General features: G+C 34.4%; 1 protein-coding gene across 4 annotated transcripts; it reads right to left on the bottom strand.

Annotated features, from left to right (window-relative positions):
- Positions 1-11,466: 11,466 nt before the first annotated feature.
- On the bottom strand, positions 11,467-23,764 carry LOC129240477 (serine/threonine-protein phosphatase 6 regulatory subunit 3-like). 4 transcript variants are annotated; one of them, XM_054876300.1, is made up of 14 exons: positions 23,604-23,764; positions 22,445-22,661; positions 22,038-22,117; positions 21,775-21,894; positions 21,380-21,704; positions 20,993-21,306; positions 20,772-20,910; positions 20,227-20,345; positions 19,584-20,154; positions 19,454-19,518; positions 19,056-19,385; positions 18,950-18,983; positions 17,253-18,175; positions 11,467-14,451 (listed from the first exon to the last, which is right to left on the bottom strand). In XM_054876300.1, the coding sequence occupies exons 2-14, from the start codon at positions 22,502-22,504 to the stop codon at positions 14,268-14,270; spliced, it is 3,264 nt and encodes a 1,087-aa protein (XP_054732275.1). In that variant the 5' UTR covers positions 22,505-22,661; positions 23,604-23,764; the 3' UTR covers positions 11,467-14,267. The 4 variants fall into 4 exon arrangements, with proteins under 4 accessions (XP_054732275.1, XP_054732278.1, XP_054732277.1 ...); XM_054876303.1 differs by having other exon boundaries at positions 17,253-18,085; XM_054876302.1 differs by lacking the exon at positions 23,604-23,764 and adding an exon at positions 22,824-23,005.
- Between the last annotated feature and the right edge of the window lie 2,164 nt (positions 23,765-25,928).

Here is a 25,928-nt window from a genome sequence, read left to right as displayed (position 1 = left end):
AAAAATTAATTTTAAAGCTTAAGTATTTATTTTTAAGTTTTTTTTTTCAATCAATATCAGCAAAGATTGAATGTTTAATTTAATTGAAGGTCTTCTTTATTAATTTTTTGTATTTTTTATTCAAATATTTTGTATTAATTATATTCGTTAACAATTTTCTAACCAATATTGAGGCAAATAAATTTTCATCACTGGAAATTCGGCTTTTACATAAGCTCTTCTTCCTATTTTGTTGAGTTTTTCATCGATTTTTATTTTTGCTTTCAATCTTATTATAATAATAATTATTATTACTATAGCCAACAACAAAAGGACATACTTGTGTATGCATAGGTATGTGTTGACTGTGGCAAGGAAAGTTATGTTGTAGGGAGGGAACACTATACATATTCGTGTACTTTAGAGCTTATTAATTACAAGACACACGCGTAAATATAATTACCATTACAGTAGACTCACTATTGTTTATTATTCTGCGCTTAAATTAAAGCTTTCTCTTAATTTTTATTATTATTATTTTTTTAGATTCTGATTTTTATTTTGCATATTTCAAGTTCTACATTCCATACGTATACCACTTCAATGTAATTTTAAATTGGCTGAAACTTTGTGGGCATTGCATTTGGAATGCCGTTAAATAGCAACTTAATGGGGAAGACTTTGGGGTTGGTGTTTGTGGGCTTCGGGAAGTTATCATGCGATGCTCAAATATATTTGGAAGCATCTCCACAGTGTTATATGGTGAGCTACTTACATTTATACATAGATTTATTATTTATATAGGTTTTGTAAAAAAAGAACATATTTAAAACTTTGTGCGCTTTTATTAGTTGTTGCGGAATAATAGATACGAGTATATAAAAATCAGAGGAAGTGATTGGATCATAAAATCAAAAGAAGAAGTAAGTTAATTTATAAAGAAATCTATTCTTTATTTCTTCAATACGGCAATACCCACAAATCAAAGAAACGCCATTTAAACAACTATTATTAGACTATTAATATAATGTTGTTGTTGTTGTAGCAGTAACTTTGCCCTGTCAGTGTAGTGTTATCACCGGCCGTCTTCGTCTAGCTCATCTAACTGTAGGCCCAGGAAACTTGCTGTTTCGACAGGTTGGGTCGAGAGGGAGCGGGGTATTAGATGAGTGGGTTTGATGGGGCATATGAAAAGGTGGTAGTGTCGTGCGGGGTGCCTTCACATGCCGGACCTGTGTTTAGTATGTCGGGGTCGATTGTGGATAGCAAGGAGTTTAACCTGCTACAGTATCCAGAACGTAATTGTGCCAAGGTTACGCGGGACTCTCGGGGAAGTTGGAGCTCTTCGTCTGCACTCCCATGGCAGCCGGTTCTACGTTACTGGAATGACTCGAGTTTTTCCGGAGCAAGGGATGCCGCCTCAGTAAACTAGCCCTATCTAGTGTGCCTCATCTGCCTCGCAGTTTCCTGCAATGTCGGATGCGATCGAAAGTGAAGTCAGGCATTTCCTAACCAGTTTCAAGTGCACCATTATCGAGGCCAGGGCCATGATTGCCGCTTGTCTGTCAGAGTAGATATTAACCTTCGTGACAGTTATTGCACAGGTAAACACTCAATCAACTGATTTTTTAATCGCCACTACCTCTGCTTGGAATACACTGCAGTAGTCCGGTGGCGTGAACTTGAGTTGATGGGGAAGTCCTTTCGTGGATAACTCGTACGAAACGTGTCTAATTTGGTCCCCTCGATAACTGGTACTTTTTCTCTATCGAACAGCTTCGTTAATTTTTCTCCACTCGTTCGAGTCTGACGAAAATACTATACAATTCATAGTCTTTATTCATATTACTCGTAATTGACGATATAGTAAAACATTGTAAATAACTTTTAACCGTTACTTTTACTTTAGATTTTGCAAAACTATAACTTTCTTACTTGAAATCACAGTTGATAGTGTCTTACAACTCATAATTCCGCTAACTTGAAAAGCGCGATAACTCGTAAATATTAAATGGTTGTCTCTTGGATTACGTGCTATGGCGATTCCAATATACTTACAAGCATAAATTTGAGTAAAAATTCACTATTGCTAGTAAGACCACACGCCAGTCGAAAAATCGACAATTTCGCAGTCGTAAGTGCTCCAAAAAGAGCCAAATTATTATAGATAACTCTACGTCATTCATTGGAGTCTCTTAGTCTACATTACAGAGAATTTTTCGTAGATATGTGGGATTTTACTCGTACAATATAAAATTAGCTCGAAAAGGGAAGACGCTTGATCAGTTGAAGCGGCTGAAAATTTTCCGAATAGCTCGTATTGGACTTGTTTAGGATTGGCGTTTAGCTAACGAAATCTTCATCTTGTTCTGTCACAACGGTGCAATAACAGCAACTTCTAAAACTAGGCAGAAGCTATGTAGAGAAAGCACAGATTCAATTGCCAATACTTAGGTGCATTGAGTAACTCATCACTACGTTCTACTTCAGCTGAAGGCTATTAAGCAGCCGTTCTAATTTTTTCCAGTCACAGCGCTACAAAAATTGTTCCTTTAAAAGTTGTTGCCATTCTTGTCATATTCACCACAACTTAATACTTATTTCTTTGTTTCTAGTTAGTATTCTGTGCATTTCAAGTAACTTTTAAATGTGGTCCAGAAAGACGCTTATAAATTATTTTAATGTCTTATATACGAGTATAGAGTTACCGGGAAAGTCGTTCTAGTTACGGAAGGATATTATTTGGTCTTTTTAGCACCGCGCAAACCGAAAGACTGGAATAGTATTATGAACATGGCGGTGCGATCGTACCAAGTGGCACCAAACGTTTTGGTTACCCAATTAATGTCTGCACACAGGAAATTCTGAATAAAATTGACGTTATGACGATCTGCAGGTAAAGGCGTCTAAGCTTGAAGTTGAGTCACATGAGTCAACGATTTTCCTGAAGAAATTCCTCTTGTTAGGAGTTCACATCTGTGATTAACATTTCTAAGTGAAAGAAAAATTGTTCAGCAACCGCAAAATAACCATTTGAGAGCTGGCAGAGCACTTGAACATTACTTTTAGATCCGTTCAGGAAATTGTAGTTAATGACTTAGGCTTACGCCGTCTTGCTGCAAAGTTGGTCCCGAAGATCCTGAATTTCATGCAAAAAAAGGATCGCTTTGATGTCGCCAAAGACATGATTTCGAAGGCGAAATCCGACCCAACCCGACTGGAGACGAGAAATGGGTTGATAAGTACGATACTCTGAATGAACCAACATAAAAAAAATACGTATTTTCCAGTCAAAAAAGAAAGCGATGCTCACGGTACACTACGAAAGGAAGTACTAAAAAATCGAAAGCGACTTTGATGACTATACCGGAAATAGAGTTTCAGAAATGTTTCGAGAGCTGAATCAAACGCTGGCATAAGTGCGATGCAGTTTATGGGGAGTACTTTTGAAGAATGAACTTGGACATTGAATTTCCTGAATACGAATATATACGAGTACATTAGCTGAATAGCCAAAGTTGATTGGTGCAACATATTGAAGCCCCCAAATTGGAGAAACTTTGTCGGAGTATTCTTGCAAGGATGCATGCACCAGTCTAATATCCGTAGCAATACAAATGATTTGAAAACAAATCTCTTTAAATATATATATACTTGTGTAACGGAAATGGTTTTCTCTGATTTGTGTATAGACATTTCCGCATTTTGGCTTTTCAAGCTAACTTGGATAAGATAATCAAAGGGATAATTTAATGATACTCAAAACTAGAAATTTAAATCCTTAATGTGCTTATAAGTTATACAATGGGTGTTTCTATTCATTTTTCACTTTTGTTTATTCAATATTATATTTTATAATATCTATAGAAATACACATGTGGATTGATAGCCTGCCATTGAAATTTATTTTATTTGCACTCGTACGCACAAATATTTCTTCAGTTAAAGTTTTCAACAACGAGTTCATGTAACACACAAATACGCATATAATTAAAGGAAACCTTGGTTTAAGAATTTCTATTTAGTTGTCAATTAAAGATTTGATTACGTTTGAGTCCATTTTAGTTTTTACTGTCAATATTGAATTTCATATCTACAATATCCTTTAAATGTACATAAGTATTGGCGTTGTGATCGTTTATAGTTATTATTTTGGTTGTTTTTTTACAACTTGTGCATGATTTCAGTTTTAAGAGCTTTTGAATTGTGTATGATTTTTAAATAAAAGTGCGATTTTCAGCTTTCGTTTTCATTGCATCGCAAATATATTGCTTCTAATTTTATTGTTTGCTATACCTTTGTACAACTGTAAGTGGTATGCAAGTATAATATACATATGTATGTACATATGTACGTATTTCTCTTTTTGATTTTTTATTCTAACCTGCTTTCGGTGCGATGTTTGCGTTTATGTTTTTATTAATTTTTCAGAAAATATTTAGATTTCACATTAGTAACTTGGTATTTTCTTTCATGTGGCCTCTTTAGCGGTTGTTTGTGTACGTATCGGTAAATCTTTTTTCATCCATAATGGCATGTGTATGTAGTTGCGTGTTTTTAAGTATATGTATAAGTATTGTTTGTTTGTAGTTTATGCGCCTCATTACAAATTCAATTGAAGGCAAAAAGGTAGATTAGCAATACGTTTGTATGGAGCTATGTAAGTTCTGCTATGTCTTTTGGGTGGGTATCCAGTGAGCTTTTAATCGTTGATTTACCTTGGCGAAATTAATTTCCTGTGAAACACGCACACACATGCATGTATGTATGTATTTACATATGTAAGTACGCATGTGACGTAGAATAAGTCAAGTTATTGTTTTATTTTTACTTTTTTCTTGTAATGCACTTGTATGTGTTGGAAAATATTTTATTTTCGTGTTTTCATTAATTAATTTTTTTTAAATTCATTTATTTTAATTTATTTATGAAATACCCTGCAACTTCACTTAATATCACAGTTTTAATAGATAATTTTATGTAATTTAAAAAAAGGAAAATTATGAGAAATTATTTTAAGGCAAGGAAAATGTGTGAATATCGTTTTTATATACGTACTGAGCAAAATAAATGTCAAGTGTACCCACCTAAAGACTTCAGCGTTAAAAGCCATACTAGCTTTTGCATACAAAAAGAACAGAGAAGATGATTATAACCGTAAAATATCTTATTTCTTATTTGTTTACATTTTCTATTGAAGATGACGAGAAGTCAATTACAGCTACTGCCGATTTTGTCAAGGCAATTGGATCTGAAAAAAATACGTCACTGAGGTTCGACAATTAGAGAAGATAATTTTACTGGATGCAGTAGAGCTCTTCGGGTCAAATACATTTTTTACATATACACATTTTAGGCAACATCTAGTTTTGCTGGCAGTTGAGAGACCTTCTGCGTGCATATTGCGGTAACGCTACTCTATTCTTTTCTTTCTACTGTTGTTGTTATTGTAGCAGTAATACAGGCCCCGTCAGTGCAAGGTATATCACAGGTCGTCTTCGTCTAACTCTTTTAAAGGTAGGCCCAGGAAACATGCTGCTTCGACAGGTTGGGTCCAGAGGGAGAGGAGTGTTAGATGAGAAGGTTTTAAGGAGGCCTGTGAAAATCTAAAATGAGATGACGGGAAAATTAGTCTCAAATTCTACTTCAAAACAGCAAGTCTTGAATTCTATCATTCTTGAGAACTATATATGATAGGATCAACTGAAAGCACGAGTAACTGGAAATTCTTCGCAGCTTCGAATTAAATATCTGCAGTAACAGTATCTGGAGTGAGCAGGATCAGGGCATGGTTTCTGCAGAGTGAGCGCTTTGAAAGTTATTCAGCCATATTCAAAAATAGCGAAAACTTTATTAAAGGTGTTTAGTTTTTAGCCAGACGCGATCAGTTGCTGATCTTTTACACTTTTATTTATCAGAGCTGTCAAACTATCGCCGATAGTAGTTGTTATTTCATGCTATATCGATGGTTTTTGTGACTGCCGCTGCTATTATGCCAAATTTGTTTACTTGACATCAATTTCGAATACATGCATCCCAGGCCAGATGATTACCCTCTTCCTTATTGAAAGTTATACACTTTGTTAAAATTATAACATTATGTTATAAATAAATAAAAAGTGTTATTCTAGATGACGCGAAGTCAATTACAGCTACTGCCGATTTTGTCAAGGCAATTAAGTTTGAGGGAATTTTAAGTAAGGCGGGCTTAATTATAAGTAAGCTGCTTGAAGCCTAAAACCGTTGATGCGGTAATTTTTCTTACAAAAATTAAATGAGATTTGATTGACAGTAAATACAATAACATTAATAAATATGCATGCACAGTCAAAATAATTAATTGTGTTATTATTCGATAGTATCGATAGTCCAAACATAAGCTCAATAGTTTACAGCTCTATGCCTGAGAGACCTCATTACTGCGGAGAAGAGTCTCCTAATCATTTCCAAAGCGCAATATAGAAATTATTTCATAAGCTTGCTGAGAATTGTATCAGTAGTGCTAAGCTAAATAAAAAACACAGTTTACTTTAAGAGTATTATGATTCTATATTATCCTTAATGTGGATTTAAACAATTCTAGCTTCATTTATTCCTAGCTTTATAACTTTTTTTAGCGGGTCTTGATTAAATGAATAATTAGAGACAATCCGCAACATCCAGGATCATGTCATCAATTTTCTTTCACGCTTCCAGTTTCATTTCTCTATTCTTGACAAAGAATACGAACTTCTGTATGAAGTGTAAACGCTGTGCATTAAGCTCAAACACTAGTAATTCTCAAACGATCCCTTTAATCAGCCATTCAAAGGGATACCAGGTGAGAAGTGTGTATCTCGAGTGCGAATATCTTTATAGTAAACGAGCATTTATTTTAATAATCAATCGGTAATCAGTTCTTCATGTCGCTATCAAGCACAATTTTTCAATTTCATTGGTGGGAATTCTATTAGTTGTGCTTTGCACCTGAAGGGCTTTACTAATTCATATTGAAAGCCAACCAAGCTTTCACGGCACCAAAATTCAATTCACATCAGATTTCATCGAAAGTGAAACAACCAAGTTCTTAGAAGGGTTCACTTGACTTGTTTTGCTTCATACATACATATAGGTATATGTATAGTAATTTTAACATTTAAATGTATACTAAATAGTCAATGATATCAAATATTAATTATGTAGAAGATATGCACAGTGTATACAAAACTTAGAATTCATATTTTTTTTTGTGTCAAAAAATTTTAAATAATTTGATGTTTCATGTCCACAATAAGCTTCAAATCCGGACCCACCAAATAGTAGTAACGCACTCAGCTACACCGGCCGCAACAAACACAAGATTTATGTATGTCGGTCGCTTGATGAGATCGGTAAACCCGCTCGCGATTATCGAGAAAGCAAAGCAACAGCACAGCGAGACAGTTTGAGAAGGATTTTGGAGTGGTGGTTTTTGTTGTTGTGGATACTTCACAAATCCTCGTCGCTTTGTATAGCAATTATCGGCATAAGTCCTTTTAATGACTGTCGTTATTTTATCAGATGAGCTCATTCAATTTCCTACAAACGTGTCTGAGAATGCGGTATCGAATGCAAATTTATTGTAACTGGGCAAAAGAAAATTGTAAAATTGTAAACGTTGGTGTAAGTAAATAAAAATAAAACAATAGTTTTTGTTGTTTATGTTACAAAACTTTTGATTGAAATCCTTTACAAACTCATACATTTGTGTCACATAACTTCCTTTGTATGCAGGTATAAACTTAAATTGTTTCCTTCGTTTTTTTTTTTGGTTTTTTTTTTCTTTTTGCTTTTGCTTAATCATTTTAACAGTCGCTAATATAAAAGCTAACAATTCAACGCATATAGCTTGCATAATAAACAAATACATACTTGAGAACGTTGCAAATTATGATAAGTTTGCAGATTATGACAACGATTAGACGATTCATTAAATCTGCTTTCATGAAGTTTTCATACTTGCAGTCTGTATGAAATTCTTAAGATTCTAAGCTTTAGAGTCGCTGTAACAACTGCAAGTCATCAACGATTAAAACAAACTAAAAGAGAATAAATCGTATGTATGTATGTATGTATGCAGTTGTACGTAGAATGCGACTGAGGCAAACATTTTTTATCGTTTTTTATTTGTTTTTGATGTGTGATGTGAACAAAATAAAACTCCAAGCAATTACACTTTGCTACAACTGTCTTATATACAATACATATACACGTTCTTATGTATGTATATACAATTAATTTTTGTATTTTTAACGCAAATGTGCATATTATAGTTTAGCTTTTCTTTTTTTTCTAGAATACAAACAAATAATACACAGTTATGAGTATGAGAGTATAACACATTGCATATAGTGCATGGCATTCATGTATGTAGGTAGATAAGTATTAATTTATAATTACAAAAGTACGTAATATGTATTTGGAACACTTTGCGTTTACAGCAGGAATTTGAGAAGAAAATAAAAATATATAAACTAATATTTTACACTCACTTCAATAAAGTATAAACATATTTGAGGACTTTTGACAGCAGAACTTATTTTACTTAAGCAATTTTTGCTTTCAGATTTCAATAAATTATGGACTTAGTTTCTGGACGCAATTTCTTACGGTTGTGAATAGTTAATTGTTTAAATATCGATTGAAAATTCAACAATTTAGCGCACGAATACTTAAGAATGTGCTAAGTCGATTTAAGTTGTTTTATCAAAAATCCACAGATATGTGTTCTTTTATATACAGTGGCTCTCAGCTTATTTCGTACGAGTATAAAAGAAAATGTATGATATTTTTTATTTAAGTTACATTTTCAAAAAAATTAAATTTATATTTATTATAAGTTATAAACACGGACAAATAAATGCAAAGTAATTTTAGTTTAAGAAGAATATTTACAACAAAAACAGAGTACGGCGTAAAACGACCGCACATATTGTTTCGTGTGCGAGCTTTTACCGTTATTGGCGTCAATATTACCACTTGCAAACTACGCAAATTTTGTTGAATCCTACTATAAATCATTTCTTAGAGTTGTTTCTCAGATTTCTTTTCATTTTTATTTTTATTTGGATTCTGCGTAAGATTTTTGGATCTTTGCACGTTGGCAACGGCGAACATCGCAGACGATGAAGCTATAAGCTTTACGACGACATAGACATAGTGCAACTTATAAAGATCCAGCGGCTACGCTGGCTGGGTCATGGATACAAACGCTTCGGCTCTGAAAGTATTCGATGCAGTACCAGCTGGTGGTAGCAAAGGAGGAGTAAGGCCTCCTCTGCGTTGGAAAGATCAGGTGGAGAAGGACTTGGTTTCACTTGCTGTGTCCAACTGGCGCTGGTTAACACAAAGAACAACAAAAATAATAAAGAAATGATTGGCTTTGCTAAATTCGGCCAAAATCGCGTAAGCGTTTATCGAGCCAATTAAGAAGAAGAATTACGAGTTATTTTCATTGTGAGAAACCAGAGGTGAGACAGTGATTTAGTTCTTTAAAAATGCTAATTCGAAGAAAAAAAATGTGAGTTTAAGCATAATACAACAGTTAAGTACATAATACAAAGCTTTGTCGGTGAAAAAGTTAGTTCCTCAAAAGTAGCAAAGACCCAAATATAATTTTTTCATAATTTGACGAAAGATGCATATTAAGGGAAATCAAGAAAGACTCAACCATAAGTGTAACAGTGTCGATAAAAGAATTTCAGCTGATACTCGAAAGTCTTGTACTATAATCCGAAAACTATAAGAAAAATTCACCACAAAGCCAATTTTTAGTGAAGAACAGCTCGAAACAAACCATTTGTTAGTGCGCGAGTGCAATTTGCTAAAAATTATGCTAATAATAACGAAAACTTTTGGAATGATTGTTATTTTCGTTGATGAAAGCAAACTTAGTCTGATGGCTGCTACACGGCTGCAGCTGCGGCTGCGAAGTACTGAAAAATTAGGTATTCGGGATCTACATATTTCGTTGCCATCAAGACATCGACCCCAAATATTGCTCGAATATTGCGCAATTAAGGCTTATCTGAAGATGTCGCCATATGGGATGGAACACCAGCGCAATTACCCGAGCTCAATGTAACTGAAAATTTGTGGAGTTTTCTTAAGCGAAATATATATAAGAAAATATCGCATACACAACCGACAAGACTTTAAAAGCGGCGTACCAAAAAAAGTGAGAGAGTAACACCCGAATATACAGTCTCGGCTAAAATCAGTTTTAAAATAAAATGACTACCATATAAAATATTAGTTAGTAAAATATTTATAAAATTTATATAAATTTTTAAATTTACCCAAACACACGAAATAAGCTACAAAGTCGTTTTCGCTGTATTTTGTTTTTGTTGTAAATATTCTTCTTAAATTAAACTTACTTTGAATTTATTTGATGATTTTTTGGCTTTATAAGGCTCTCATCATTCCCGTCCTATCGTATGACGCAGAAGCCTGGACGATGACGGAGTCCCTTGGAGTGCACCTCGGCAACATAGAGTATCGCAGGCAATTGAACGATGAGCTGTATGAGCTTTACGACACATAGACATAGTGCAGTGAATTAAGATCCAGCGACTTCGTTGACTAGGTCAAGTCGTTCGAATTGATACAAACGCTCCGGCTCTTAAAGTATTCGATGTGATATCAGCTGCTAGTAGCAGAGGAAGAGGAAGACCTCCTCTGCATTGGAAAGATCCGGTGGATAAGAACTTGGTTTCACTTGGTGTGTTCAATTGGCGCTAGTAAACACGAGAACGAAACGACTGGCGCGCTTTGTTAAGCTCGGCCAAAATCGCTTAAGCGTTCATCGTACCAATCAAGAAGACGTTACGAAATAAGCAGTGAGTCACTGTGTGTATATTTAATAAAAGTTATTAATAGTTAGTTGCCATTGAAAAAATATCGCTAGCATTAGCACTTAAGGGCAAGTAAATAACGAAAGAAAATGTCTGTTAAAAAAGATCTTCAGTTGAACCTTTACGATTATTTTAATTAATTTTAATTTTTTTTTTATTTTTTTTTTTTTGTTTTTGTAATAAATTCTATAATAGTACTAACTGATTTGTATTATTACTTAAATTGCATTTGAATGTGATTTTGTACTTTTTGACAAACTTCATTTCAATTCACATACTCTTAGTAATTCATTAGTATTTAAATGACTTCAATTCGTTTAAAAGTGAATGCTTTTTTTGTAATTTTTTGGCGGTAGGAAAAATGCACGCAGATTTGATTTGGCCTTTAAGGATAATTATTTATATATATAAAATTGTGCAAAGCATGCAAGCAAAAAAGTGGAACAGAATAGAAGCTTGCAAGCCTTAGCGGCTATTGAGGGAATAAACAACCAACACAAATAAATCCCAGTAGAGCTAATATATTTTTGGTTTACGAAAAAAAAAGAAATGTTTATATCAGCGCAAGCGGGAACGACCACTATAGAGAATATAGCTAAAAAAGTGACGAGTTTAGAAATTTGCCACAATTCCGCAGCCGTAAAAATTTGATATGCAGTTTGCAGTTGAGTGCACTTCAACTAATTGTAATTATTTTTTCACTCTCTAGCAACTATTTTACGTACAGTGGTTGTTCGTTTTGCCGATTTGGTCATCTTAGTTATTTACAATTTTAAAACAATATTTAAGTTAATTGGCAACCAAATTATAGGCCTACTTCCATTGTGGCTACTACAACCACAACTTTTTCACTCTTCATTAAGTTTGAACAAAAACAATTTTATATCAATTTCCATGCCTCTCCCCATTTTCCAGGTTATTAATAAATTTTACAATAATTTCTAAGCAAATTAAAATACATAATTTGGCATTTTTAAGTAAATCTCTTAAACTTTTGATTTCTCAGCACTTATCGTCTTCGTTATCTATTTTGTATTATTTATTTTTAATTAATCTTTTTGTTGCAAATCTAGTTAACTTTTCTTTAGTTCCCTATAAAATAGTTTTAATTGTTTTTTGCACTTGGTTCATTTGCTTTAAAGTATACAAATATTTAATATGTATGTATGATAAAAAGCATAAGTTTTATAGTAGATAAAAAGTAGTAGATAATAAAAAGTAAGAAAAACGTAAATAGATAATTGGCATATAGAGCGAGGGTGGTGTTTCCTCTGTTGTATATGTATGTGTAAGTGTTAGTGTTCGTGTCTTTCGTCACTTATGCTTAGGTTATTTCTCTTGGAATTTTATATTATTCCTTAATTTTTATTTCCATTGATTTTGCTTCAATTACTTCAATGCTATTTTATTTTTTTTTATTTATTTTAAATGTATTATTCACTACTACGTATTCATTTCGTAGTGGTCTGTTCGTTTTGAGCAGTCCGTTCGTTGTTCGTCCTTTATTGTAATTCCCTTCTTAAATAGCTACATTTTATTTCAGTAATAGTACATTAATTCATTTTGGGCGGGTATGTTTATACACATATACATATGTATATATGTATGGTGTTAATACACGATATAATTTTATATGCTACTAGTAGTAACGACACAACTACATATTCCAAGTGCATACAGGGTGTATGCAGTTATAAAGCGCGTTGGACGAAAAAACAGCTTATGATGCATAAAGATGTATGTTTGTATGGGATTGTGTAGATGAAAAAAAAAATTTTGTTCAAAATTTGGCTCAAGAAATGTATTTTATCGTATTTGTTTGCGTATCTGTTTTTAAAGAAATAAGATATTAGCTCATTTTAATATATAATTCATAGTGGAAAGTTTCACTCAATATTTTATATGCCTCAAACTGTTTTAGCCATAAATTATATTTTCCAAATTTCGGTATATCTAATTGTTGTTGCTAATGTAGTTGTCACTTATTGCACGAAGAGGCTCACAAAAGTGCTTCAAGACCGAAAATTGTCTACTAGTGACGTGAAGTTGGATTTTCTAAACTCGTCGCAGCACATTTCGCCACAAACATTTAACACAACTATTCAACTCTGCACACACCCTTTATTGTTACTTGCATATGCGTACGCACTTTCGTTAATTTCACCTCTACGCAAAAACATATAAAGTAAATATAATGCAAAGAATATAAATTATACTCATATTGGCTTGTTTACATTTTTTCTTTTCTTTGCATTACTGTATCAGCAGATTTAAATATAATAATTTCAACCTTGGGGCTTGTTTGTTTGGGGCAGTATTATAATTGCACCCCATGATTGACTTTTAAACTTGGCTTCGATTTTTCGCAACAGCAAAATACTTACTGCACTGGCTCCAGAAATCCTATTATTAAAATACTTTTTATTCAAACAGCCGCGCGAAAGGCCTTTTTGCTAACGTCAATCGCGCAATGCAACTACCTATAATACTGCGTTTACGAACAAACCCTTGTTTTTCGTTTAATTATTCTATACAAAATCGTGTGTTGCTCTTTTTTCATAATTCCAATAAATTTTTTATTTATTATAATGTTTTTTTTTTTTTTTGGTTTTTGGAAATATTGTATTTCAATACTTCAAAAGGTTACATTTCGTTACATCGTTTCAAACAAGGAAGCTTGCTTACGAATGTTGCAATGCCGTGTTGCGCGCTCTTCATCAACATTCATGCAACATTGTATTTTTCTATAGGTGCAATTTGATCCGACAAACCCTCCTGTATATGCATAGACGTTGCAACATGCGCTCTTATTGACATATATGTATGTATGTATTTACATTATATTGTTGTTGTTGTTCTTCTTCCCTTCGCTTTTCATTCACTACTATTTTCTGTTTCTAATCACACTCCATATATATACATTTATTCCAGTTTATACGAATGGCTAACTGTTGTTGCTTTTTTTTTGTTTTTTTTTTTTTTTTTTTGCATTTATTTATGTGTGTATGACTATTTGTTATATGTAGAATACCTGTCTGCGTACAGCGACCATGCGTTAGTGCATTTGCGTGCTTATGTTTGAGTATGTTTATGTATATGTATAGTATGTATGTATATTGATTGGTATAGTTTTAATTCTAAGTTTATACATGGGCGGTACCTCAACCTTTGGCATGACGCTTTTTGGCGCGTCAAATGAAGTGTTTCGCTTGCAGTGCGATGCGTGTCTTTGAGCGTTTTCTTATATATATATACTCGTACTATAATATATATGTATTTATAGGTATGTAAGTAGATGCGTATGACATACGTATGTACATATGCATGTATGTGTTTCTTGTATTGTATTCATGTACCAGCACAATTCACTTATGTTGTTGTTGTTGTTGGCGCAATCTCAACAGCATTACTGGCCTATGTTGTGTTGGTCATCGCTGTAGCATTGCACCCCACATCATTGACGCCGTCCGACGATGTGAAACTGCCTGTACGTTTTGTAGTACCAACCACAGCAGCACCTTTAATACTCTCAATACCTTCGATATCATTAATATTCGCCGTTGCAATTGTGTTGGAATCATCATCATCAGTTTTGTTTCTGAAAGCAATGAATGCAGATAAATCATGTTAAAAACTATCGAACGTTTCTACAGAGACAAAGCACCAGTTCCAATTGATTTTTTTTTTTAACATTTTAAAACCAGAAACCAAAAAACCGTAAATAGAAGATTTTTTTTTATTAATTTAAAGTATAGAAATATTTAAGTTTGGACGGAATCGAACATTAGCGAACGAAATATCAATTTCATTTTTGGCTTTCAACATTTCTATTATACCTATGAGAGCTGAGTGTTCACATAGATAAGGCCTATAATTACATGTGTGCCAACTTGGTTTTGATATTAAGATATGCAGGTATGCAGGTTTTGGATGCACACCTTACTTGAAAAGCTTTGTGGTTTTTTAACTCTCATTACTAGCTTTGACGGGCAATTTGTAATTTACGTTTGACCTATGCTGCCCTGGTAACTTTTACCAATGTATGTACAATAAAAAGTTTTTTCTAATAGCGGTCGTCCCTCGGCAGGCAATGGCAAACCTCCGAGTGTATTTTTGCCATGGAAAAGCTCTTCATAAAAACCATTCGCCGTTCGGAGTCGGCTTAAAAATGTAGATCCCACCATTTGTGGAACAACATCAAGACAAACCAGACAAATAGGATGAATGGCTCGGCCAAACACCTAACAGAAGTGTACACGCCAATTATATATTTATTTTTATTTTTACGTACACTAAGTACTTCGCGGCCGCCGTAGCCCAATGGGTTGGTGCGTGATTAGCATTCGGAATTCAAAGAGAGGTCGTTGGTTCGAATCTCGGTGAAACCAAAATTAATAAAAACATTTTTCTAATAGCGGTCGCCCCTCGGCAGGCAATGGCAAACCTCCGAGTGTATTCCTGCCATGAAAAAGCTCCTCATAAAAATATCTGCCGTTCGGAGTCGGCTTAAAAATGTAGGTCCCACCATTTGTGGAACAACATCAAGACAAACCAGACAAATAGGATGAAGGGCTCGGCCAAACACCTAACACAAGTGTACACGCCAATTATATATTTATTTTTATTTTTTAGATTTAATTAGATGTTTGCTTAAAAAATTTGCCATTTATCAAATTTATGCGTAGAAATTTTGTTAGAAAAATGGCTATCTGCTTACTTAAAGACAAATTTTTATATTGTTTTAAACTCTGTTAAAATTTTATTTCACGAGTTTTATGTTTGTTGCTTGTAAAAGTCTACCAAAATCGAGATAGATATAAAAATATGTTTTCCAAAATTATCATAATGCCGAAAGAATTCGATTTAGTCTTTTCTTTTTATGCATCCGCCTGCGCGCTTTGCATACGACAACTAGAGTTAAAATTTAGATATCTGAACGAATTTTCATATCTTGCCCTTCATTCAACTTAGGCTGGTATTAAAAATTAGCAGAATTTGCACTAATTCGTAAAGCAAATTTGACCAAAATTAATAAACGGGTTGACCAAAGAAATAAATATGCTTATTTGAAAAAAGTGGAAAATGGGAATGATTACATTTATCTATGATACCACTTTATCAAACTATCCTATAGTACACACATCGCCTTTGGCCTTATCAAATGTGATTTTGAAAGTTATTGATATTTGACAAAAACCTCACCCCTCTGCCATACAATGAAATTTTTATTGTCATCTTTTCGGCTGTATTTGCTACCTGAGATATCTTAGGGCAATTTAGTACACTTATTAGTGACATGAAACAAGCTTCCATTTGAAATAGGAAAAACGGTCAATAGCTACGCTCACCTTCCATTTAACGGCGGTTTTAAAAATTGAAAAAAATTCAAATATTTCTGTAACTTTTAACGAAACAGTGCTGAGATTTAATACGAGTAATCATATCATAGAAGGGATATAGAGCACAAAAAAAGTTGTGCAAATAGACTGCACTTTTCAAGTAAATTTTAAAAAATCTGTTTTATTTGAAGATAAAATGTGCGCCGGGTATATTCGAACTTAGTCGCTGCCATACTTGTTGTATTTGCTTTTATTTAATTTTGTAATTGCAAATGCCTATGGATCTCTTAGGCCTCAGTTAGCAGAAACATAGCCAACCAAATTTGAAGTATTGGTTAATAACTTTTTGTTCAGAATATTTTTGAACGAAATCAAAATGGCTGTATGAATTAAATCCAAGCTAATCCCTATCCCTCCAAATAGAATTATAAACTAAATAAACAAATTTATATTTTTTTTAATTTAAAACTAATTTTTTTAAATTAAAAACAAAACTAATTAAACAAATTTATTTTTTTAAATTTAATTAGGTTAGAATTCTATTTGGAAGCATTCGACTCAGCACTAACAGTCAGACCAGTATGCTATTGAAATTTTACTTATAATAATTGTACTATTTGGGAAGCGCCAGACTGGTACTTCAACCATTTCGCCTTGCAATAATGGGAAAGTAAAAATAATAATATTTAGAAATACTAAACTCTGCGAGAGTCTGAATCACAAACTCTAAGCGCCCAAAGCGAATAATGGTTGTAGTACCATAAGGAATCAAAAATCGAATTCCTTTTTTAATTGTAATAATCAAACAGAAACAATATTACTCTCTGATTTTCTATCATTAGCTTTCGAGTACATATACCACCAAACACTTTATTACATAACTAATTGGAACTATGCCTTGCCTGTTCGATAGAAAAGCCCTAAACACACAATGATCTAATCTTGTAAAGCAACGAGTGCGTGTGTTATTGAATATATAGTTGGAGTTGGCACAGGCATTGTTGCGATCAATGATAGAGCATTCGAAGAAAGTGAAATAAGGAGACGGAAAAGCGCTTACAATTTATGTGTATTTTCATTTTCGTGAACATCTTTGCTACTTGGGCCGTTGGTGAAGCGCAGCTTATTAGTTTGCGACTCGCATTCATCATCACACTTGTCATCGGACGCATCCACCGCGCTACCGCCCAGCGGTTTTGTCCACATGCCTTCATCATCCTCATAGTCATCCTCTGAATCCTGCATGACCGATTGCAGTGTACGCACAAGCGAAGTGGCCATGGCCTTCTCATTCGACACATCTACATCGTCGTCATCAACAGCATCCGTACCATCAGCAAATTCGCCAATTTCTTGCGTTACCAACGTTTCATTTCTCTCTACATTTGCGTTATTATCATAGCCTGTTTCGGATTTACTCCCTGTTGCAACGGGTCGACCAGTGCCACTCAAGGCTGTACCGTTGTCAGTCGTATTCTGCTGTTGCTGATTACCAACTCCAACGCCGCTGCCACTATTGTTGCGATCGTCATCATCGTCGTTGCTATTCTCTTTAATCGCAGCAGTTCCAGATGTTGTGGTTGCCGCACTAATCAAACTCTCCCCTAAATCATTGGTGAACGAACTAAAATGCGAATCGAAATCAGCAAAATTATCCGAGCTAAAGTCGGTTGCCCAAGGTGTAGAATTGCTATTCGCAGTTAGATCGCTGAATGGATCCATGTGATCCCACGGGTTGTTGGTTACACCGAATGCTTGTAGTGCTGATGTTGAAATGGCATTTTTGCCGAAGAGTGATGAACCGCTGCCACTGCCGCCGCCGCCGCCGCTGCTGTCACAGCCAGCATTGTTTTCATCGTTGTCGTCATCATCGTCGTCTATATTGCGACCAAACTGAAACAAATTAAGGTCGTTTTCGGCGTTATGATCGTTTTCGAGCAGATTATTGCGATAGATGTCATGTTCAAGCGCAAAAACTATGTCCTTTTTTTAGATTGGGTGATGGTGGTTGGCGCACATTTTCGAATTGCGTTCAGGACACGACAAATAGACAAAGATAGCAGAAAGTGATGAAAGTGAAATGAATACACAGAACTACATACATAGAACTACTGTGACTATAAATTGGATAAACTACTACTCTCACTCTCTCCACTTTTTCTCAATAACGAAAACAATGTTAATTGGTGTTTAAAAAAATAGTGTATTAACAACAAACCGGACACTTGAGAATAAATGGTTTAAAATGGCAATAGCTTTTATGTTTACAAATGTTTAAGCGTTTTTATTGACTATTAAAAAAGCATCTTGTGAAAAATGTTTTAAGTGACATTACAAAATGATATGAAAATGAAGTGTTAATATGTGTTAACTGTGCCTGTGCATAATTACAAAACTCTTGTCTAAAATACTATTTTACAAATGCTGAGTGCATTGCATACTCTGAGTCGCAAATGGATTTTTGTACCTTAATAGAAATAATCTTTCAAATAAACAATATAACTAACTTTACATGCAAATGCTACTAAAATAGTTGCTAGTTGAAATGAACATTTATTCTGATATAATTTTTATCGATTTGCTTAAACCAATTAGAGTTGAACACAAAACTGTAATTTGCGACTTAACTATGCAATACAATTACAAACTTTCAACATGTATGGCTTATTTATGGTACGCAATCCTCTTATACACACTAAATATGTCTACGTACATGATTAGCACTCATGACATTTGCACCAATTAGATATAACTTACGTTTGAGCCGGAATCACTGAAGCCAAGGTTATTGCTGCAATTAATTATTAGTAAGAAATAAGCATAAATTATAACAATGATTAGGTATGCAGTATAAAGAACTTACATCATATTCGTTGACATCACATTTGATGACATTATGTAATCCCAAGTACTATTATCACCCAGAAAATCTTTTGGTAAATGTTGACTGTAGTCACCCGCTTCATGAGCGTTACAATTCGCTAACATTTTACTTTGTGTGGCTAAGGCCTTTGTAAGATCACCATCGGTTGGATTTATTATTGATTGCCACAATTTTAACTCAAACTCATCACTTAAATTACTCTCAATTAAGGCACCGATATGTTTAGATTCTGATATACTATTCGTAATATGTTTGAATATTTTTATTAAATGTCCCATATAGCCGAGGCGACGGCCCTTTTCGGTTGATCTATTAAAAGAAAAAGTTATGTTACATTGAAAGAAACGTTCAGCAATAAAAAATTCCAAAGCATTTACTCCATGTCTGTGTTTTGTTTCCAGCAGTCAATTAATTTTGAAATTAGCTTGCACTTTTCAATCACCTGAAAAAATCAAATACGTTTCTTTTTCGTTTGTTTTTTATAATTTGCATATGAATAGTACGCACGTGTATTTGTAATACGGACGGACCAGTATCGGTGTCAACTTTGGTTTTGTTCTGCTTGTTTTCTGCACTTTCTCTGTCACCAACGAAATCTGGAACAGGCGGCTTTTCTACATTTTCTGCCGCCTTTTCTACAGTACCATCATCCGTTTCCATGGCGTTAACATTCGATGTGGTATCACTGTTTTCTAATTTATCTTCGTTTATTGTTTCGCCTTTATCATCGGGAATTTGTTCATCCGTTTTCATTTCAATATCTTCTTTTTCTGAAGACTTTTCATCTTCCTTTTCAACAGTGTCGCTTTCATCAGTAGCTTCGTTGTTATCAACGTCTTTTCTATTATCAGACTTGAAAACGAAATCGAAAAACGAGGTATGTTCGATATTATTTTCCGTTTTATTGAAAGATCCATCATTTCCTATTGTACTGCCTTGCATTGAATTATTGTTTTTTGATAGTTGCGTATAAAATACTATTTGAAGACACTTTTCAACTTCGCTGTGCAAAAAATTATTCCAACAATATTGCTTGAAGAGGGTGAGCAGAGTTTCAAAAAAATCCGTTTCACAGACGCTTAAGTAAACCAAAAATTAAATTGTGTTATTAACACACAGTAGCATTCAAAAGACTACTTAATGAACTTACGTATTCAAAATCTCTTCGTTTTTTGTTTGCAATAATACTGTAAAAATACGGCAGATTTGCAAACGTGTCATCCCAAAAGGCTGTGATAGCTTAGCTGCTGTAGTCACTATTTCTGGTTTCTGGAAATTATTATGGATAAAAAAATAAATTACTATGAATGACAACTAGAAATACATATTTATGTCTCAAGGCATTCACATTTACATTCAGTTACTATATTTTATTACTTTCTCAAACCGTTTGGTATTGGTAGCCCTCATATATATTTTTACCAACAAAAAAGAGACCAATTTAATTAACCATATCATATCGGTTTCGTATGATATTTCGCATAACTTCGCAATTCCTACGAGTGTCGGAAATCATGGAATGTAAAAAAAATTACTGATTAAGTTGTTTACCTTTCGAGAAGATAATACCGAAAATACTTCAGCTTCAGCAATACTATTATTTTTAATTCCTAAATTTATTCCGTAATACAGAATATCTTCTTATAATAAGGATGCGCGGATAATGTAGTCACTTTTTGTTGTATTGATACTTACATTTGGCGGGTTTCTGAGTAGCTCATTGAAATCTTTAAGACGTGGTGCAATGACACGGATCACAGTAGAGAGTATTTGTTCACTACACTCCTTTTCACGATCTTGTATGATTTTCATACGATCTGAATTAGGTTCTTCACTAAAATAACAGTGCATTAAGTTAATAAGCGATTAAGATATATAATTAAACATTGAAATGAAGTATGTACATATATACTTACGTAAACACCACAGGTTTTAGAAGAATAAGTACAACCGATATTCCTGATACGATTGCGCTCTCTTGCGCGTTTGGTTCCAAAATCACATTCAACAAGGCTTCAACATTTCGCTCACTCTCGATGGATTTCAAAATTGGATTCGAACCATCGAATGTGGGCTCAAAAGTGTCGTTCTCCTGCTCCAAGTAACGCATGGAACGACCTTGCTGTATTAAATCACAGAGGAATTCCGCAACATTTGTATGTTTGTCGGTTTCTTGAGGATTACCAATTATTGCAATCAGTCTCTCTACAAGTTTATCTCCAGTGAGCCACTGTAATTTAAAGCATGTATGTATTAATAAGGAAGCTGTTTTATTGTATGTATATAGCGAAGGTGTAACTTACTTCATATAAATTCCTTTTCATTTGACCACCTTCTACATCCCTCATCATTTGCATTATTAGATCGGGTATGACGGGTGTGAAAAAATGCTTACAAATCAAATCCAAAAAATTATTTTGCGACTTAATGTATTCCAAGAGTTTTAGGCACATTTGTTGATACAAAAACCAATCTTGTTCAGCCTTTTTTGTGAAGAGCATACTAAATGTTTTGCTAAAAAATGACGATAGCAAAGGATTCAGCGGTGGTTCGTTTTCCAGATATGAATAAAGTGTTTTTAATATATCTTCATCTGACAAAAGCTTCTCATCTAGGGACGGTAAACCACTGAGAATTACAAACATGTTAGTTTTTCAGCCATTTTCGCATGGTAAATTATTAAATTTTTAATACATACAACGTTAAAATTTCACAAGCCATATTTGCATGTCGATATCTTTGTGCCAAAGGTAGATTCTCAGATGGTTCTGTTGTAATGAGTTCAACAAGGCGCTTTATTACATCAGGACGAGTGAAACTACAAAAGCGAAAAAATAAGTGCTTGCATATTATCACAATCTTGAATCAGTGCTGCTATAAATATATAACATTTATAATGTGTGCAATAATTCTCTTCCAAAGAAATCACTAAACTCAAATAATAAATAAGTTAAAACTTACTAATTAACAATAGTTTTTTTTTGTGATCTACACTCCAGTAATATGTCATCATCGTCCAGAAATTCTTCCACTGTAACGTTCTGCAAATAACATAAAATATAATAATAACGGAACTTCTACGGAAACTTTATTTTTAATGAAATGTATTCATTAGTTTATTTGTTGATGTCTTCACATCTTTGTCGGCTATGTGGAAAGGCACACTGGTACAACAACAACATACTCATACTCATAATGGAGTTAGAGTATGTACCAATGATTGGGCACTGTTGCGTGTGCACTAGCATGGAAACATAATATCTTGATTATTTCCAACTCCCTCCAAAGCTCATCAAGCCACACAACATACGTGAAGTAATTGCCATTCGACACATACAAACGAGTATATATGTACATACGCAACTCACCTCTTTCTCCAGCAGCGCCTCTATATTCTGTGACGGTGTATAGCTTTTGTCCCAAAACATTTTTGATTCACCTTTTATCCACGTCCTACTTTGAATTTTCTACGTCGTTCGTTTGTTTAGTTACTGATACTTTGAAACTTTTTTTTTTGTACAAAATAATTCTGAAGACTTATTTTTTTTAATATTTAATAATATTTAAAACACGTCTGGCACAGCACTGGAAGAAGAGATCAATTAAATATTTTAATTTCAAATCATAAATATGGACTCCGAGCAGCCTTTCAGAGACGTTTTATTTCTTGCTGTCGATTGACTTTCAACCTCTCCTTCACCACAGCATTTTTTACACAGATTTACAGAAATGCATTTGATGTATCACCCGAGTATTTATATTGTTTCACATATTTTTCACAAAACACTCTGCGCAAACAATTCGAAACTATTTCCAAGTCTTTTTCTCAATAAAAATAGAAGTTTTTAATGATTTCTAATAAGATTTTTATTCCAATGAGCTGCTGAAAATTTTTTTTCATTTCTTCACTTTGACAGCTCAACTGCAAGAAAAAGTATGACAACAACGCACTCTTTCGCTCATATACAAGTGATTTTTAACTGTCAAATTAGCTATAAAATCCAACTGAAAATAGTGTTGATTGAAGGTTCAGTACTTGTTGCTTATATTTGGGTTTAATAACAACCGGGTTTCTTCCATTCCGCGGTTATTTACTAATAAACGAAATAATATTTACATAAAATATTCTACATGGAAGTTAAGTGACAAATAAATCGCAAAAATAAATCTTTATTCGTTTCAGCATTCAGAAAGTTACTTCCACTTCTTTTACACAATTGATTCTGAGTAACCATATAAATATATATTTCGCAGTAACCCAAATCACATCCCTAACATTTGCTTTCATTATGCCAACTCAAAGAACAGATATTAACCTTTAACAAATATGTTTAATAGGGCAAGGAACATTAATGGAACTATCACAATGTAGCATTTTATTAATACGTTTTTTAACCCGTAAAGAAAACTAAATAAACACAACACACAGTCCAACACGTCTCCACGTTTAAGATGGAACTTGTGAGGTCATCTCCACGAGATATATCCTTGTCCATTGGCATCACATTTATCAGCTTTGTAACTCACCCCACACTTTAGTCAACGAAGTCTAGTAGCACTTTCGTGTGTTTACCTACAGTTCTATTAGTGAATTAAATATTTTATTTCTCTTCGCTTCATTAGGAAATCTGCAACTATAACGTCGCCACGGCGAAAGTTTTCGTTTCTTTGCAAAGTATTTTCTCCGTTTGACAGTTCATTTATTCCTCCTTTTTATTCTTTGACTTTCGATATAGCAATCATGTCTACCTGCTCACACATATTTGTCATATGGCCTCGGGAGACGATCCAGCATGCTTGACTGAGCTTTGTGTGTGTTAGTGCAGTCGGGTGTCGTCGTGTCACACATACTTGTTGTCGGCTTTTGAATGATGAAAATCAAAAATTTTAGATATTAGCGTCAATCAGCCGACACGCACACATATAAAGTTCTTGTCAAACAATGCTTGACCGTCACCCGAGGCCAATACACAACTGTAAGTTGCTATAAAGCAGAGAAGTCGAAAGAGGGTGTTGATTATTTATCAGCGTCGGGTATCGATAGTTTATTCTGTTTAAAAAATTGTATATATATTTAAGAAACGAATATCATGAATTCACTGAACACAATCGTTTTTATAGGTATTAGCATAACTAGAGAGCATGCAGCGTTCGAAATTATCGAACTGAAATGAAACATACCGGATGGCTCGAACTAAACTTCGGTTAGATGTAATCAATGTTGTTCTCGCCATCAGGCGCTCTCTACTTCACATCATGTGCCGGTGCCTTCATCAAGCCCACAATCGGAACATCTAAGCCTCCCCGGATATTATCAGAGCACCATCAAACCCCCCAATGTAATGCGGGCCTGCAGCTAGCAATCTTGAAAACGGAGGCGGTGCCTATAAATGCACGAGGGCAAAAAAGGGCTATGAGAAGTATGGTTGATGGGTACGAAATATTTTCACAGGAGGTGATTAAATATCTCAGAGTTATGCTCCAAACAAGGCAATATTTGGCAACAGTTGATTTTAAAGCAGCGGCTGCCAAGGAAACGACTTATATCAACTGTGGCCGACTCTATGGTGTTATACACAGCTGCGATATGGGCTGAGGCCAAACATATGTAGTCATATGCGAGAGTTGATCCGTATCCATAGATGCAGTAAGCAACGCATCGCATGCGCTTTTAGAACGAAATCGGGCGACGCAATATACGTTGCGCCAAAAAAATACCAGTTGGAAACTATGCGATGAAGCTGTATCATCTATATGGAGTTTAAGGAGTGAAAACTACGGTAACAGAAAAAGGTACAGAAAGAGCGCATTGATGGTCGAATGCCAAAGAAGAACAGTAAAATCTCCAAGGGCAGATAAAAAGTGAGCTGTGTATCGACTAATACCTAACTCAGATACTCACCGGACATTTTCGGACTATTACACATTTTGCGAAGTTTCACTTGCTCCAGAACCACTTATGAACGCATGGGGGAAGAGTATACTATCGATGATATACTCTCCATACACCCACAGAAAAGGAACCTAGGAACATGTTGTGTCAATAGACATAAACACGGCTCCACCCTGAAAAAATATTAAAGCGGTACCATGGTGGACAGTAACCGAGGAAAAGGAATGTTATAGTAGGCCTCCTATATTGCTATGCGTTAGTAAGTGACGAATAGATGAAGGAACTGGTATAAATGAACATATCTTGGTAACGCTGAAGTAGATTGCCTTAAATTACATGTGTTTGTAAGATAATGAGTTATACCAGTTTAATGAGGTATAACCATCGCTAGCGGCAAATCTTACTCGATAACTTTGGTATTGCGTTCACAAGCAAAGTTTTTGGCAAGTTAATCCAGCAGAGAAGTGGCGAATAGAAGCGCCTTTTTTTTTGTTGCTTTCGCATGCACATTTTTCGTCAAGTTAGTCGAGCAGAGAAGTAGTGAATAGAAGAGGCGTAGCAGTAGTTGGAGCATGTCCCACATACCACTGATGTTTCGTCCGTGTCGTCAGAGCCCATGAATAAACAAGCAAAAAGAAGGGAATTCCCTGTTTGTGAAGAGGAAAAGTAGGCAAATGGAAACAGTCAAACACAAGATATTATACGCACCCAAACACACTTTCTTGTTACGGCGTCTTTCGCCTAAAAACGCAGAAAAAACTACTTTCACAATTTAGCACACGGCACTTCGTTTAACTTAACTGAATTCACATTCATTGAATTTTCACAATCATGCAATTTATTCTCCTTCTTTTGTTTGTTTTGTATTGGAAAGGGATCTGACGTCAGACTTCCCAAAACCGCGAGCAATAGTGTAACTGTTAACAGTGTGATGATAAGCTGCTCGAATTCTGAATCAG

This window comes from Anastrepha obliqua, chromosome 3 (assembly GCF_027943255.1).
Source record: "Anastrepha obliqua isolate idAnaObli1 chromosome 3, idAnaObli1_1.0, whole genome shotgun sequence".
Lineage (NCBI taxonomy): Eukaryota > Metazoa > Arthropoda > Insecta > Diptera > Tephritidae > Anastrepha > Anastrepha obliqua.
Note: the sequence above shows the minus strand (reverse complement) of the source record. Positions and strands in the feature narration are given on the sequence as shown.

What these genes read in the sequence shown, in the direction of transcription:
- LOC129240477 (XM_054876300.1), bottom strand. Translation starts at nt 22,504, where the DNA reads ATGTTTTGGGACAAAAGCTATACACCGTCACAGAATATAGAGGCGCTG. An exon ending in AAAAAAACTATTGTTAATTA is followed by an intron (nt 21,895 to 22,037) that starts GTAAGTTTTAAC and finishes TCGCTTTTGTAG; the next exon opens with TTTCACTCGTCCTGATGTAA. An exon ending in TCAGTGATTCCGGCTCAAAC is followed by an intron (nt 18,176 to 18,949) that starts GTAAGTTATATC and finishes ATCTAAAAAAAG; the next exon opens with GACATAGTTTTTGCGCTTGA.